Here is a 16,846-nt window from a genome sequence, read left to right as displayed (position 1 = left end):
GAACATACTGATTTAGAATGGGTTATCCAAGTAGTGGACAAGCCATATAATTGCAAAATTTCTCCTACTTCTTACAATGTTAAAAACAGACAGGACACACGGCTTGCACATGAATGACAATGTGTGCTGTCAGAGACTTTTCAATGACCCATAGACTTGTCTGAATATTTTAATGTGGGACTTGAAAAAAAAGTGGAAACATCTTTGATTTTTTTTTACAAATGCACAAGGGACACAAAAAAACACATGCAAACAGCCACATATAATATTATGGGTATATGTTCTATCTGTGAAAAATATGGAGAGAACGTGTGTGTGATTGATGGACATCTGAATGAGGCCTTAGCCAACTTAACCAGACATGTAAAGAGGGAAAAAACAAAAAAGCTCTATGGCTAATGGATTACAACCATGAAACCATTCATCAGTTGAGAGAGTGTGCTGTATCTTGCAATGTTGACCCTCACAAAGTCATATTTGTGTTCTCTTATATGATTTTTTACTTGCACTACTGTATAATTTGCATTTTCTACCAATTTGTCTAAAAGAATTTCATCTCTTAAAGAAAAAAGTCACAAATGTTTTACATGCAGCGAAATAAATAAGGTGAGATAATGATAAAATAATATGTGATGAAGAACATTTGGTACTGTACTTTGTCAAATATTGTTCGAATGTTCCACGGCTTTCTTCCTCCCCTCTGTAGCGATACCATCATTACTATTTTATTGGAAAATTATATAAAGATAATGTAATTCCCATCCCTATCCTTCAAAGTCAATAGCTGCCGACTCTCCCCAGTCCTGCAAGCTCGCTGCCTTAGGTTAACCTTTGACTCTGATCTCTCTTTCAAACCACACATCCAGGTCCTTTCCACATCCTGCTGGCTACAGCTCAAAAATGTCTCCCAGATCTGCACATTTCAAGAATCTGCAAAAATACTAGTGCATGCCCTCATGATCTCCTCCCTTGACTGCTGCAACCTCCTGCTTTGTGGCCTCCCATCTAACACTCTCGTACCCCTCCAATCTTTCCTAAACTCTGCTGCCCGACTAATCCACCTTTCCCCCTGCTATTCCCTGGCCTCTTCTCTCTGTTAATCCCTTTACTGACTCCCCATTGCCAAGAGACTTCAGTTCACAACCCTAACCATGGCATACAAAGCCATCCACAACCTGTCTCCTCCATTCATCTGTGACCTAGTCTCCCAGTATTAACCTTCATACAACCTCCAATTCTCACAAGATCTCCTTGTCTACTCCCCTCTGATCTCCTCTTCCCACAATTAGATACAAGATTTCTCCAGTGCATCTCCTCTATTCTGGAACTCTCTACCCCCAACATATCAGACTCTTGCCTACTGTGGAAACCTTCAAAAGGAACCTGAAGACCTACCTCTTACAAGCCTACAACCTGCAGTAACTCTTGTTCCACCATATCGCTACACGACTAACTCTCACCTCACCTACTGTATCCTCACTCATTATTTGTAGACTGTGAGCCTTCGTGAGCAGGGTCCTCTCCTCCTCCTCGTTTTGTTCAAGATTATTGTTATGAGTGAATATATAAACTCTGATCCATATTATTAATTATTTATAAAGCTGGGTTAGCATTCACATCAAATGGGGTTTTATCATTTTAAGTTCCATCCCATAACATGAGTCCTCCTCTAAGAAAGTGATCAGGGTAATTACAATACTTTGACTCCCTCCATCATATCAGGTTCCTCTTTAATTTCCATCATTTTAACAGCAAGCATATCTTTGCCTGCTGTGTACAAAAAAACAAAATGGCAGGGTGAATATTTTCTATTTGTCACAGGAAAACTTACATGTGTATGCTGATTTTGCAGTGATTATAAAACATAAATGTTTCATAGGTTCAGTTTCATGGTTTTAAGGTTGAAAGAAGACACAAATTCATTGAGTTCAACCTGTAATAGTCACAAACTCAAAATAACTGTTCACATGCAGTCAAGGCCAAAAGTGACACAAATTTTGTTTTTCACAATCACAAAGTGTTCTCTGAAGTAGAAAGTTACTGAAGTATAATTATAAGTATTTAATAAGTTTTTACCCTTTTATTGATGAATGCATCAAGTTTATACAAAGAACATCTGCAATATTGATGACTTATTTTCAAGACTTCTGAAATTCGCCCTAGCATGCTTAACATCCATTTCTGGGCCAAATCTTGATTGATGGCAACATACTCTTGCCTAATAAGTACATGGAGTGTATAACATTTTCTGTGGGTATTTTTGCCCTCTCGCTTTTTGAGGATTGACCAAGAAGTTTCCTAACCATGAACCCCAATTTTTTTTTTTTTCACTGAACCACTTTTTTTTACTTTTGCCTTGTGACATGGTCTCATGCTGAAAAGACCATTGTTCATCACCGAATTGCTCCTGGATCGTTGGGAGAAGTGGCTTTTTGAGGATGATTAGATGCCATTCTTTATTTATGGTAGTGTTTTTAGGCAAAATTGACCTTTGGATAAAAAGCAACACCAAACATGAAGTGTCTCAGGATTCTTTACTGTAGGAATGACATTTGACTAATGTTAGCGCTCACCTTTTCTTCTCCAGACAATCATTCTACCAATTGTCCGAAACAGTCTAAATAGAGCTTCTTTAGAGAAAATAACTTTAAACCAGTCCTATGCAGTCCAATCTTGGACTTATCTTGAATATCAGTCTGCCAATCATGTTTTTCTTAAAGAGAAGTGGCTTCATTTCTGCCCTTCTTGACACATGGCCAGAATCCAAAAGCCTTTCATTACTGTTCATACAGATGAACTGACACTTGTCTGCTGTCATTCCTGAGTAAGCTCTGCACTTGTTTTGAACCAATCTCATAGCTGAATCATGTTTAGGAGATGGTCCTCATGTAGTGACCCAGTTGAGAGTGTGTCCTTCCCTTTAATTAATCCTGCATTGTGAGTAGCTTCTGTACACTACAGCTCACTAACTGCCCCTCTACATTATTCCCTGCATTTGTGAGCTGCAATTCTCCGTTTCTAGTCACCTCCATTTTAGATGCAATGCATTTCTCATTTGCTGTGTTCTGGTGTCATTTAATGGTGAAAGTGTACTATGACTCATAATTATTGTTTTGTAAGGATCTGAGATGTGAATCCGGTGTCCTATTGGCCAGCTCCTAGTCACATGGTCAATAGGAGGAGCTGTTTTCCAGGCCAGTCTAGAATGTTCTTTAGTCTGAGGGATGCCCTCAAGGAGAGCAGAACACACGTGGAGGCTGTTTTCACTACAAGATCTCCTGCAGGCCTAAGAGCCTGGGTTCCCTCTAAAACCTCTACAGACATCATTCTAAAGTATTTCTGACTGGAATCACCTCAGATTTTACATTCACCTATAAATGACATCATTCTAAAGTCTTTCTGACTGGAATCACCTCAGTTTTTACATTCACCTATAAGTACTTGTGCATGTACTGTGACACACTGTGGAGGTAACCCCGAGTACAGGTCTGTAACCTCTCATTGCTGCATCTACCTCCTTCTGTAAGCTATCAAAAGTCACTGTCCAGTGCTCTTAAAGCTCCAGACCTGAATCACATCTCAGCATCTAAGCGTGAACTGTAATTACCATGGACTACCCATGGGAGACTTTTCATTATTTGTTCCAAGTTATAATTCCCGTTCCTGCTGAAGTAAAAGCAACTGTTATCCCCAAGACCGGTGTGTGTCATAATTCCTTCGGCTGCGGACACCGTGTGGGGGTGGATAGCAGGGAACGTTCGGCCTGGTCATTACACTCACACTTGCTGTACTTTCTTGGGAGCTCTTGCAGCGCCCCAGAGTCCTGGTCCTTGCAGTACTGATGCTCCGCCGCTAAGGGGGGGTATTGGTACTTCTGATGGCACTGAAGGAGTTCACCTGACCAGGTATCACAGACACCAATACACTTCACAGTCTGGCCTCCAGGGGGAGCTAAGGGTGCTATGTATTAGGCCACTCCTCACAATCTGGTAAAACTGGGGGTTAGATAGGAAGTTAGAGAGAAAGCTGACTGGGTTGGAACCAGGCAACATCCTGTGGCAGAGGGTGTTGCAGGGGAAGATTCAGGGGGGTCCCTGTCAGGGGTGGGATCCTGACAGAGGCCTAGCGAACAGAGAGAGCGTTATGGGACCGCGCCTGCACTTCATTGCGGCGGTACCCCAAGAAAGGACAAGAAGCGAGGTTTATTGTGAAGAGTGAGAAACGAGATCAATGCAACAAGGAGATAACACCAGTAGGAGTCGTGCTGTAAGACAAGGCAACATCCTACTGAGGCACGTAGCCGGTGGCCGGAAACGCCGAGGAAGTATTGAGCTCCAGGCCTTACTTCAAACCTACGGCAGGACAGTCAGTTATAGGCGGGCTGTCTCATCCAAAATCACCTAAGCAGACATAGGGGGCAACAGTTGGAGAGGGGCAACTCTAGGGTCCCAGAAGACCTCCAGGCCTACCCGTCATACGGGTGCGTCCTAGCCATATCATCTGGGGGACGAAGAAGAAGAACATCAGAATCAGTTGTGAGGGAACTTCAGAAACAGACACAACAGTTGTGAGGACTATCCCGTGGTGCTAAGCAGGGAAGGACTACAACACACAAGCGCTAGAAGGTAGGCACAGATTTCCACCTGCAAAGGGAACTCTGGAGGTGCCATCGGACCGGCCGGTCTCAGACAGCCCTGTTAACCGTATTCCGGATTGAGGATCCTGAAGCCTTCAGTAAAGAGGTAAAGAAACTGCAACCTGGTGTCCTCATTATTCATCGCGACCTGCACCACACCACAACATCATCACTCTCCACTTTCGTTGGACGCCCCTCAGCAGGGTCACGGACCGGGTCTAGCCACCGTGACAACCCCAGAACCGAGACAGAGAGGCCCGGTACCGGTTACACCTCGGCCCTGCGGCAGTGGGGGCGCTCCAACTTGGCGTCACGAACAGGATCTACTTAAGCCTGAAGAATCAGGTCATGTGTGCCTTGGAACTGAGATTTATTGTGCTTGGACTGTGACTTATTGCAAAGACTGTGTATTGCCCTTGCTGCCACAAATTCCCACCAAAACCGCCGCCATTGCAACACTATGTGGCGCACAGGAAGAGTGGGGCATGTCGTCGTGGGAGTCGCTTGGAAGAATGGCGCGAAGGTTAAGCCAGCCCCTCACAGGTACTACTACGTTCGGGAGATATGCCCATCAATGAGGAAGGTCCGCCTCCTAGTCTGGGACGGTGGCGGGAAAAGGAACCGCCCTCCGGACGGGGGAAAGCCAGAAGCCTTGGACGACGTGAGACAGAGTCGGATTGGCAACATGGCGAGCGGAGGTCGCCCGGAAGAGGGGGAGAAGGCCCATACCAGTCCCAGCCAATGGGAGCCGAGCAAGCTCTCGCTAGGTTGCGAGGACCAAGGAATCCCCGGGGCGGAAGTGGAAGAGCTATGCCGTCAACTCCGGAGTCTGTGTCGGCGTAAAGCCGCTGCCAGTGAAGGGCCACGTCATCCCCAAGCGCTGATACCACAATCTGTGGAGCAGGAGGCTGACGCTGGAGGCGCCGCGGAGGCGGATGGCGCCATGGACCCAGCCCGGGCGGCCGAGGAACTCTTGCTTGTTGACATAGACTCCCCTCCACCACGACCACCCGGACGGGTGTGTAGCCGCCTTGAATGTGAGAGGCCATGGGAGACGCTAGAAACCGCTGTTGTCCCCTTGCGGCCCATTGCACAGCCCGTGAACCTCCAGGGTGAGTGGATGACCTTTAAGTGGACCCGCGCTACCACCAACTTGATCGGGTTCCCCGGAGAGGCTCAACCGGAGGGGGAAAGCATCGAGGTCGTCCGCCAGCGGGAGTATCGCCAACAACTACGCCGACAAGAGGAGGAGTGGGCCCGTAAGAAAGAACTCCGCCGACGGGCCGAATGGGAAAAAGAGCTCCAGGCCAAGATGCGGGTTAGACAGACGGCTGAGGAGGACTGGGGCCCACAGCGCCATGGAGTCATCAGCACCTTCCGGATGCAGGGAGGTTGGGGCTTCATCAAAGAGCCCGGTCTCGCTTTGGAGGTATTCGTGAACCGGCGGGATGTGGAGGCGCACCTCATCGAGGGACACCCGGGTCGGGATCTTTACCCGGGAGACCGCGTTCGATACACCCGCCACTGGGGAGACAAAGGATGGTATGCTTTGCACGTGCGTAAATACAAGCCAGAAGTGACTGTGCCACCATCCTGCGATTCTCCGGGACCGGCGGTCATTGCTCCGATCTCCCTGTGTGCCAAATGCCTGCGGACCATCACCCCGAGGAGAACTGTGAGTACACAGACCCCTATCCAGGGTGCGGACGCACTCTATGTGGTAGTAGGTGGTGGGCAGTACCCGCGGAAACCACCCCCAGACTTAGAGGAATAAACCTCGATGCCACGAGAATGTACATAGTTAATTGTTTACTTTCCATGTGTTTTCCTGCTGCTACAACCCGTACGGGGTTAGTCGGTGAGTCCTCCTAGGAGCCATACAGAGATGGCTCAGTGATCTTGAACTGAGAGAAGGTTGATACGTCCTATACTGTGTATAGAAAAAGAAAGGCAGTAGGCCTGGATGAGGAATGGGGCGGTCCTGCAGCAGAGAGAGAGGCAGTAGGCCTGGGGCAGATAGACAGGCGGTCCTGCGAATGTAAAGTTGGAAAATGAAGAAAAGTTGATTAGCCTTGTAGTGTTTTATAGTAAGCCTTTAGTGGGTTCAGCTTATATGTCCTTAGAGGCAAAGTTAAATTATTATTCAGAAGTTGCACTAAGTAGAATACCCGGTTGGGTAAGAGAAGTTATTTATAGTATGTTATTTAAAATATTTAACCATGTTTGTAACGTTCAAGTGTCCTCACCTCCCATAAAGGGAAGCTCTGTTCAAATTTACTTGTTATTGCATTTCAAAAATTGTATGTGTTTTTGCTGACATGTATTGTTGTTTTCTTCCCAGTCCAGGAGTAGTGGATTTAACCGGGGGGAGTGCAGCGCCCCAGAGTCCTGGTCGTTGCAGTACTGATGCTCCGCCGCTAAGGGGGGTATTGGTACGTCTGATGGCACTGAAGGAGTTCACCTGACCAGGTATCACAGACACCAATACACTTCACAGTCTGGCCTCTGGGTGGGATCCTGACAGAGGCCTAGCGAACAGAGAGAGCATTACGGGACCGCACCTGCACTTCATTGCGGCGGTACCCCAAGAAAGGACAAGAAGCGAGGTTTATTGTGAAGAGTGAGAAACGAGATCAACGCAACAAGGAGATAACACCAGTAGGAGTCGTGCTGTAAGACGAGGCAACATCCTACTGAGGCGCGTAGTTGGTGGCCGGAAACGCCGAGGAAGTATTGAGCTCCAGGCCTTACTTCAAACCTACGGCAGGACAGTCAGTTATAGGCGGGCTGTCTCATCCAAAATCACCTAAGCAGACATAGGGGGCAACAGTTGGAGAGGGGCGACTCTAGGGTCCCGGAAGACCTCCAGGCCTACACGTCATACGGGTGCGTCCTAGCCATATCACCTGGGGGACGAAGAAGAAGAACATCAGAATCAGTTGTGAGGGAACTTCAGAAACAGACACAACAGTTGTGAGGACTATCACGTGGTGCTAAGCAGGGAAGGACTACAACACACAAGCGCTAGAAGGTAGGCACAGATTTCCACCTGCAAAGGGAACTCTGGAGGTGCCATCGGACCGGCCGGTCTCAGACAGCCCTGTTAACCATATTCCGGATTGAGGATCCTGAAGCCTTCAGTAAAGAGGTAAAGAGACTGCAACCTGGTGTCCTCGTTATTCATCGCGACCTGCACCACACCACAACATCATCACTCTCCACTTTCATTGGACGCCCCTCAGCAGGGTCACGGAGCGGGTCTAGCCACCGTGACAACCCCAGAACCGAGACAGAGAGGCCCGGTACCGGGTACCCCTCGGCCCTGCGGCAGTGGGGGCACTCCACTCTGAAGCCTTCTTTGCAGCAATAGATTCTCCTTCTTAGATGATTTTGATGATCCAATAAATGGTTCATTTAGGGGTACTCTTACAAGGAGCAATTTACTTGCCTGCTAAGCCCCTTTGATGCACAGCAATGATGCTGCATTTGTTAACCATGGTTAAAAGAGGACAATGATTTCAATCGCCAACCAACTTTTAAAACAACCAGTCTGCCCTTATAATTCAATCATGGCAGAGGGATCTGCCTTGTCCTTATTAACACTTTCTCCTGAGCAAATGGGAAGATCACTTAAATGATGTAAGCAGGTCATTTTGTGGCAGGGCTGAATTCCAATGGAATTTTCATGGCAATGAATTTTGATTTTTTTTAAATTTAGATGCTCGTTTTTCATAGCAATCTAGAGTTAATGCAAATTACCGCTATAAAAATTGAAGCATCAAAGTTTGTGAGAAACCAAATTTGTGTCAGTCTGAAAATTTTTGACTAAAACTGTATACAGTATAAGGTACTAAAAACAGACAAAGTTGTGGTCTCGTAGTGCTAAAAGCTCCTAAAAGATACCAAAGTTGGAATGACTTCTCACTACCACCTAAAATCCTAAATACGATTATTAGACACTGTGTAAGAGCTTTAAAAACCAAATCTGTCACATTCATAGCCTATGCTTCCCTACATTAGTAAATATCGTCGAGAACGAAAACTCTGTTCACATAGATCCAGCTATCGTTTCAGTAAAATTGTAAGGCATAAACAAAACATTTATCATGCACAGAAAATACATTTTGGACATTCATACATAAATAAATTCTTCTTCTTACTTGATTGTCGGCCGATAAGTGCTGATTTCCATTAGACTGACATCTGTCACTTGTAAGCAAGAGCTAAGAGTCAGATTTTCCAGCTTTGAGCATTGTTTTACAATATTATGAATGGCCCGATCTCTCACCTACAAAATAAAGGAAGGAGGAGACGATCAACATCTTATAGGTACATTTCCTATTCCCAGCAGAGACCACTAGAGCAAAACTCGCTATTTGTTACCATCTTTTCAGTTAGCCATTAAAAGGTATCAACCACTGTGGACTCTCAAATCTTATTATTTTAAATCTCTAATTCATTTTCTCAAAATATAAGCGTAGATAATTTTTTATCAAATGTGCTACTTCGTAGGAAAAATATAAGTGTTCACTATGCAACACAATCACAACTAAACGCAGATTTGGATGCAGATTTATTACCCCATGTCATACTCTAGACAAAATTAGGTGCTGAGTAAAGGGATAGCATGCTGCGTAAAGGGATTCTCTGGTACCGCTCACTTACATGCAGCACCCCAGAGCCCTGGTCGTTGCAGTAATGTCATTCCTCCACCAGGGGGAGTGATATTACATATGATGGTAATAAAGGAGATCTTCCTACCAGGTATCACAAACCATACACCACACTTCACACTCCAGACCACCAGGGGGAGCCTTGCTCCTATCTACTAGGGCACTCCTCACAGAAGGGTAAAACTGGTGGGCTGGATAGAAAGTCAGAGAGAAGCTGGCTGGGCTTTGCCCAGGCAACACCTGTCAGGCAGACAGGGGGAAAGGAGGAACATCGTAGCTGCAGACAGAGGGTCCCTGACAGGGGTGGGATCCTGTCAGAGGCCTAGCTAGACAGAAAGCTACGGAGCTGCGCCTGCCCCACGTACAGCAGCATCCTAAGAACGGACACGAAGAGAATTGTGTTGTAGAGGGTGAGAAACGAAGTCATAGCACAAGGAGAAAACACCAGGAGGAGTTCTGCCCTGAAATAGGCTGCCTCCTTCTGAGGCGCGTAGCCAGTGGCCAGAACACCGAGGGAGTAATTGTCTCTACGCTTTACTTCAGAGACCGGCAGGACAGTCAATTCCAAGTTGGCTGCCCGACCTTAATACCTAAGAAGACACAGTGGCAACTTGTGGGGGTCGGGGCGTCTCTAGGGTCCCTATAAACAAGCCTCAGGCCATCAGTCATACGGGTTTGTCCTATCCACACCATCTGGGGACAGAGAGGAAGAAATAACCTCTAGAACATCTACAAGAGTTGTGAGGACCTTACCGAGAAGCTCAGCAGGTAGGTACTACAACACACAGGCCTAGTAGGAAGGCTACTGATTTCTACCTGGATAAGGGGACTCTGGATTTGCCTTCGGACCGGCCGGACTCTGCCTACCCTGTGGTCTGTACCCTGGACTGTGGATGCTGAAGTCTTCAGTAAAGGTAAAGAGACTGCAACCTTGTGTCCTCGTTATTCTCTGTGCCTTACATCATCCACCATCACATCTACACTTCTGGGAAGCCCTGAGGATACACTTCACCTGTGGGAAGGTATACCATCTAGCTGCTATCACATCACCCCAGCAGACCCCTAAGCAGCGTCGGTCGCCCTGACCGAATACCACAGGTGGTGTCACGAACTATCCCTTTAAAGACCTTTCCCAAAATCATAGAAGCTACTTCCATTATTGGACGCCCCTCAAAAGGCCACGGACCGGGTCGGGCTACCGTGACATCCCCGCAGAGTACTGAAGGACCCAGTGCCGAGTACCCCATTGCCCTAACCTGGGGGAGGGCGATCCATACACATCGGAGGTTAGTGGTGCTGCTGAGTACAGAATTCTTTCCATTTAGATTTAAGAAATTGGGACAAAACTGTAAAGGACCAGAGAGCACAAAGGCCATAGGGTGATATCCTAATAAAGGAGCAAATGAAGGCAAGAGTATGTGCTCACCTAAGCCAATTGTATAAGGCAAAAGTCCTGAAAATTGTCCCAAGTCTTACCTCACCCTATTCCTACATATCAGATTATCATGAAATTTTTATTCCTCTGAAATGTTTACTTTCCTGTTGTCTAAACTTGAGTGTGTCCTATTTTCGGATGCGTCTTATAGCTTGAAAAATACAGTATATGTACAATTATGGAACACACTAGATGGTGGCCCAATTATAACGCATCGGGTATTCTAGAATATGTATGCGTAGTGTATAGCACAGCCCACGTAGTATATTGCGCAGCCCATGCAGTACATTGCGCAGCCCGCGCAGTACATTGCGCAGCCCACGCAGTATATTGTGCAGCCCACGCAGTACATTGGGCAGCCCACGCATTACATTGTGCAGCCCACGCAGTACATTGCGCAGCCCATGCAGTACATTGCGCAGCCCACGCAGTACATTGCGCAGCCCACATAGTACATTGCGCAGCCCACGTAGTACATTGCGCAGCCCACCTTGTATATTGCGCAGCCCACGTTGTATATTGCGCAGCCCACGTAGTACATTGCGCAGCCCACGTAGTACATTGTGCAGCCCACGTTGTATATTGTGCAGCCCACGTAGTACATTGCGCAGCCCACGTAGTACATTGCGCAGCCCACGTAGTACATTGCGCAGCCCACATAGTATATTGCACAACCACGCTGTATATTGCACAGCCCACGTAGTATATTGCACAGCCCACGTAGTACATTGCGCAGCCCACGTTGTATATTGTGCAGCCCCCGTTGTATATTGCGCAGCCCACGAAGTACATTGCGCAGCCCACGTAGTACATTGCACAGCCCACATAGTACATTGCGCAGCCCACGTTGTATATTGCGCAGCCCACGTAGTACATTGCGCAGCCCACGTAGTACATTGCACAGCCCACGTAGTATATTGCCCAGCCCATGTAGTATATTGCACAGCCCACGTAGCATATTGCACAGCCCACGTAGTACATTGCGCAGCCCACGTAGTACATTGCACAGCCCACATAGTACATTGCGCAGCCCATGTTGTATATTGCGCAGCCCACGAAGTGCATTGCACAGCCCACGTAGTATATTGCACAGCCCACGTAGTATATTGCACAGCCCATGTAGTATATTGCACAGCCCACGTAGCATATTGCACAGCCCACGTAGTACATTGCGCAGCCCACGTAGTATATTGCACAGCCCACGCAGTACATTGCGCAGCCCACATAGTACAGTGCGTAGCCCACGTTGTATATAGCACAGCCCACGTATTATATTGCACAGCCCACATTGTATATTGCACAGCCCACGCAGTACATTGCGCAGCCCATGTAGTACAGTGCGCAGCCCACGTATTATATTGCACAGCCCACGTATTATATTGCACAGCCCACGTTGTATATTGTGCAGCCCACGTATTATATTGCGCAACCCACGTTGTATATTGCGCAGCCCATGTATATAGCAATGTGGGCATGATATCCCATGCCCACAAAAAAAGAATTAAAATAAAAAATAGTTATATACTCACCTTCCGTTGGCCCCTGGATCCAGGAAGCGGTTACCGACGCTCATCGTGTGCTCCGGTCTGAAGAGTGCATTGCGGTCTCGCGAGATAATGACGTAGCAGTCTCGCGAGACCGCTACGTCATCATCTCGCGAGATTGCAATGCATGGAGCGGTTACCGAAGCTTTGCGAGGAGTGGGAAAGGCGCCGGAAGGTGAGTATATGATGATTTTTTATTTTTTAATTATTTTTAACATTAGATTTTTTTACTATTGAGGCAGCCTCAATAGTAAAAAAGTTGGTCACACAGGGTTAATAGCAGAGTTAATGGAGTGCGTTACACCGCGGCATAACGCGGTCCATTAGCGCTGCCATTAACCCTGTGTGAGCGCTGACTGGAGGGGAGTATGGAGGGGGCACTGACTGCGGGGAGGAAGGAGCGGCCATGTTGCCGTCGGACTGCGCCCGTCGCTGATTGGTCGTGGCAATGGTCGTGGGCGTTTTGCCACGACCAATCAGCGACTTGGATTTCCATGACAGACAGAGGCCGCGACCAATGAATATCCGGGAAAGACAGACGGAAGTACCCCTTAGACAATTACATAGTAGATGTTTACAGATGTGGATCCATTTGCTTTGTCACCCACAATATTTACTACTTAAGACAGTACCCCACACCAAGCTGTCAGATATGATTAAGGGTTTTTCTACCCAAAAATTGCAAGCATTATGGGTTTTACTTTTTAATACATGCACATTCTCCCATTCTTTTAATCCTAAATGATTAAAGGCTAAGTTTGAACTATTTTCCTTTGGTGCCGGAGAACATCCCTTTTTGGACCATTGAGAGCCCAATATCGTGTATTGTCCATTTTGGGCAGATATAAGGAATTAAATACACTCATGCTTCATAAGCGGACATTGCATTTGTTCAAACTGTGCAGCCGCACATGGACTAAAGAGGGCCCTGTTCCTTCTCCAAAGCAGCAACCAGCTTCTGACATATGAATGGGTGCATTATGATGAACTATTGGACTGAAAATGGCTCATATACTGTACTTGCACAGGAGCCCTCTTCTTTCGGTGTCCTCCCCTGTGATGCGTATTGGTATAACTTTAACGAAGTTGTCCACTACTTGGACAATTTCTTCTCATACCCATCGCTTGGCCCCCATAAAATAATAAAGTTCCCAGGGTGTCGGCACTCGGTCTCCTGGGGCTCCCGTAATGTTGTTCTGACATGTGACGCCGGCACCCAGTAAGCTCTGGTGTCACTATCCTCGCCTCCTGTCAAGTTGAGCATGAAGAGGAAGCCAGAGATCAGCTGCAGCCCAGATTTCCTCATCATTTTCGATTTGTCCCAAGGCTGGGACAGTGACACCAGCACTGATTGGGCCCTGATGTCATGTGTCACAACAACTGCATGGGAGCTCCGGGAGAGAGAATGCCGACACCGTGGGAACGTCGCCAGCACGGCTGGTGAATATAAGCTTTATTATTTTATGGGAACCAAATATTTTGATCAAGAAGAGGTTGTCCTAGTAGTGGACAACTCATTTAATCCACAAGGTCAAATCTACCAGATGTACAACATATTTAACTTAGAAAATATGCATCCATAGCTTCCCAAGATGGTAACAGTTGTGTCTAGTAATGTAAGTAAACTTAAAATAATGTATGTATTTTAATGTACCTTATTTTGCACAGAGGTGCAAGATGGGAGTGGAGAAAATAAGTTTTTTTGTGGGGTTTTCATGAAGTAAGAATGTTTGCAAAGGACTCGGAAGTCTCCTGTCTAAGGTTCAGAACCCTGACCAGCAAATAGAGTACAAGAGTTCATAAGTGCACCAATGAGCAAGCAAAATGCTTATTCATCGTTCTTCCTTCTGGGAAATAGGAACCTTTTATAACACACATAATATGTGCAACATACACACTTCACATGGGAGTATATCTCATTATAATACACAGTGGCATACAGGGGCAGATTAAGAGTAGCCAGGACCCCAGGCAGTTTAGAAGACATGGGCCCTGCATAAACCAATATATTACATGACATGTCACATGATCCCTTTTTATAGATCATGTGATAGGTCATGTGATTAACACACAGGTGTTCTGGTGCACATCTGTAGATGCAAAAGAAAAGAGATAGTGGAACGCAATGCAATTTTTTCCCCTTATGTACAGCACTATACATAACAAAGTGCTATGCATAATAGAGAAGGGGTGGGAAATTTATTTTCCCAAGGAACCACATGAGAGACTGTGACTGTTGTGAAGGCCGAACTAATAGACTATGTACAGCAGGAGCTCTCACAAATCCACCTATATACAGTATGAGCCCCCACATAGCCTCCAAAGATACACTGAGCCCTCACATAGTCTCCCTAGATACAGTATGAGCCCTCACATAACCCCCTATATACAGTACGGGCACTAGCATAGCCCCTATAAACAGTATGAGTCCCCACATAGCTCCCTATATACAGTATGAGCTTACACATAGCCTTTATATATGGTAAGAACCCTCATATAGCTTTCTACATACAGTAAGAACCCTCACATAGCACATCACCTCCTGTATACAGTGTGAGCCCTCACATAGCCTCCTATATACAATATGAACTCTTACATAGTCCCCTATATACAGTATGAGCCCCTACATAGCTACCTATATACAGTATGAGCCCTCAGACAGCTGCCTATACACATTATGAGCCCTCGCATAGCCTCCTATATACAGTATGAGTCGTCACATAGCTTCCCAATATACCCTATGAGCCCCACATACTCCCTAGAAACAGTATGAGCCCTCAGATAGCTCCCTATATACATTATGAGCCCTCACATAGCCTACTATATACACTATGAGCCTTCATATAGCTTCCCTATATACAGTATGAGCCACCACATTGCTCCCTAAATACAGTATGAGCCTTCACACAGCTGCCTATATACATTATTAGCACTCACATAGCCTGCTATATACAGTATGAGCCCTCACATAGTCCAACATATAAAGAATGATCCCTTACATAGCTCATTATATACAGTCTGAACCTTCACATAGCTTCCCTATATACAGTATGAGCCACCACATAGCTCCATAAATAGAGTATGAGTCCTCACATAGCTCCCTTTATACATTATGAACCCTTACATAGTCCCCTATATACAGTATGAGCCCTCAGATAGCCTCTCTAGATACAGTATGAGTCCCCACATAGCTCCCTAAATACAGTATGAGCCCTCACATAGTTCCCTATATACATTATGAGCCCTTACATAGTCCCCTATATACAGCATGAGCTCTCACAAAGCCTCCCTAGATACAGTATGAGAAATCACATAGCCTACCTAGATACAGTATGTTCCATCACATAGCTCGCCTATATACAGTATGAACACTCACATAGCCCCCCTACATAATGTATGAGCCCTCACATAGCCACCTATATACAGTATGAACCTCCATATAGCTCTCTGTGTACAGGATGAGACTCCACACAGCACTCCACATATAGCAAGAGCCCCCTTTACACAGTATGAACTCGTACATAGATGCCTAAGTCAGGTGTCCTGTTACAGCTACACGTTTCCAGAAGGATTGTAAGCTGTCATTAAATTCCCCATCATTCACAGACTCCTAGATCCAGTATGAGCCCCACATAGCCACCTTTAGAGAGTTTTGGCTCCAACATAGCCTCTCTATATACAGGATTAGCCAGCACATGGTCTCTCTATATAAAGCATGAGACCTCAGATAGCCCCATATATACAGTATGAACTAGTACATAGCTCCCTTTATACAGTATGAGCCCCACATGGCCCCCATATACAGTATGACCACGCTGCTTATATACAGTGTGAGCCCTGCATAGCCTCCTATATAGAGTATGAGCCCCCATATAGCTACTTTATACAGTGTGAGCCCTCACGTCGCCTCCCAACATACACTGAACCCCCACATAGCTCCCTATATACAGTGTGAGCCTCCACATAACCTTCTATATACAGTGTGAGCACCACCATAGCTTCCTATATACAGTGTGAGCCTCACATAGCCTCTTATACAGTGTGAGCACCCACATAGTTCATTATATACAGGATGAGCCCACACACAGCCCCTCTATATACAGCATGAGCAGTCACATAGTTTCCCTATATACAGTACTAGATTGTGGCCCGATTCTAACGCATCGGGTATTCTAGAATATGCATGTCTCCGTAGTATATGGATAATGATGATTCCAGAATTCGCGGCAGACTGTGCTCGTCGCTGATTGGTCGAGGCAACCTTTAGGACATCATCGTCGCCATGGCAACCATTATGACCTACGTTGATACTGTGCCGGTCGCTGAGTGGTCGAGGCCTGGCGGCCTCGACCAATCAGAGACGCGGGATTTCCATTATGACTTCATCGTCGCCATGCTGTGCCCGTCGCTGATTGGTCGAGGCCTGGCAGCCTCGACCAATCAGAGATGCGGGATTTCCAGGACAGACAGACAGACAGACAGAAAGACAGACAGACAGACAGACAGAAAGACAGACAGACAGACAGACGGAAAAACCCTTAGACAATTATATATATAG

General features: G+C 46.3%; 1 protein-coding gene across 3 annotated transcripts in view; it reads right to left on the bottom strand.

Moving 5' to 3' along the window:
• The window catches only part of LOC143759897 (uncharacterized), a 200,576-nt gene that overhangs the window by 36,556 nt on the left and 147,174 nt on the right, over positions 1-16,846 (bottom strand). For all 3 annotated transcript variants that reach the window (XR_013212246.1, XM_077248988.1, XM_077248989.1), the window contains one exon: positions 8,797-8,924. Coding sequence is in view for 2 of the 3 variants with exons in the window: in XM_077248988.1 (XP_077105103.1) it covers positions 8,797-8,924 (128 nt within the window). In the remaining variant the exon portion in view is untranslated. The remainder of the gene's footprint in view (positions 1-8,796; positions 8,925-16,846) is intronic.

Source organism: Ranitomeya variabilis, chromosome 1 (assembly GCF_051348905.1).
Source record: "Ranitomeya variabilis isolate aRanVar5 chromosome 1, aRanVar5.hap1, whole genome shotgun sequence".
Lineage (NCBI taxonomy): Eukaryota > Metazoa > Chordata > Amphibia > Anura > Dendrobatidae > Ranitomeya > Ranitomeya variabilis.
The sequence above is the reverse complement of the archived record's forward strand: the minus strand, read 5'-3'. Positions and strand labels throughout refer to the sequence as shown.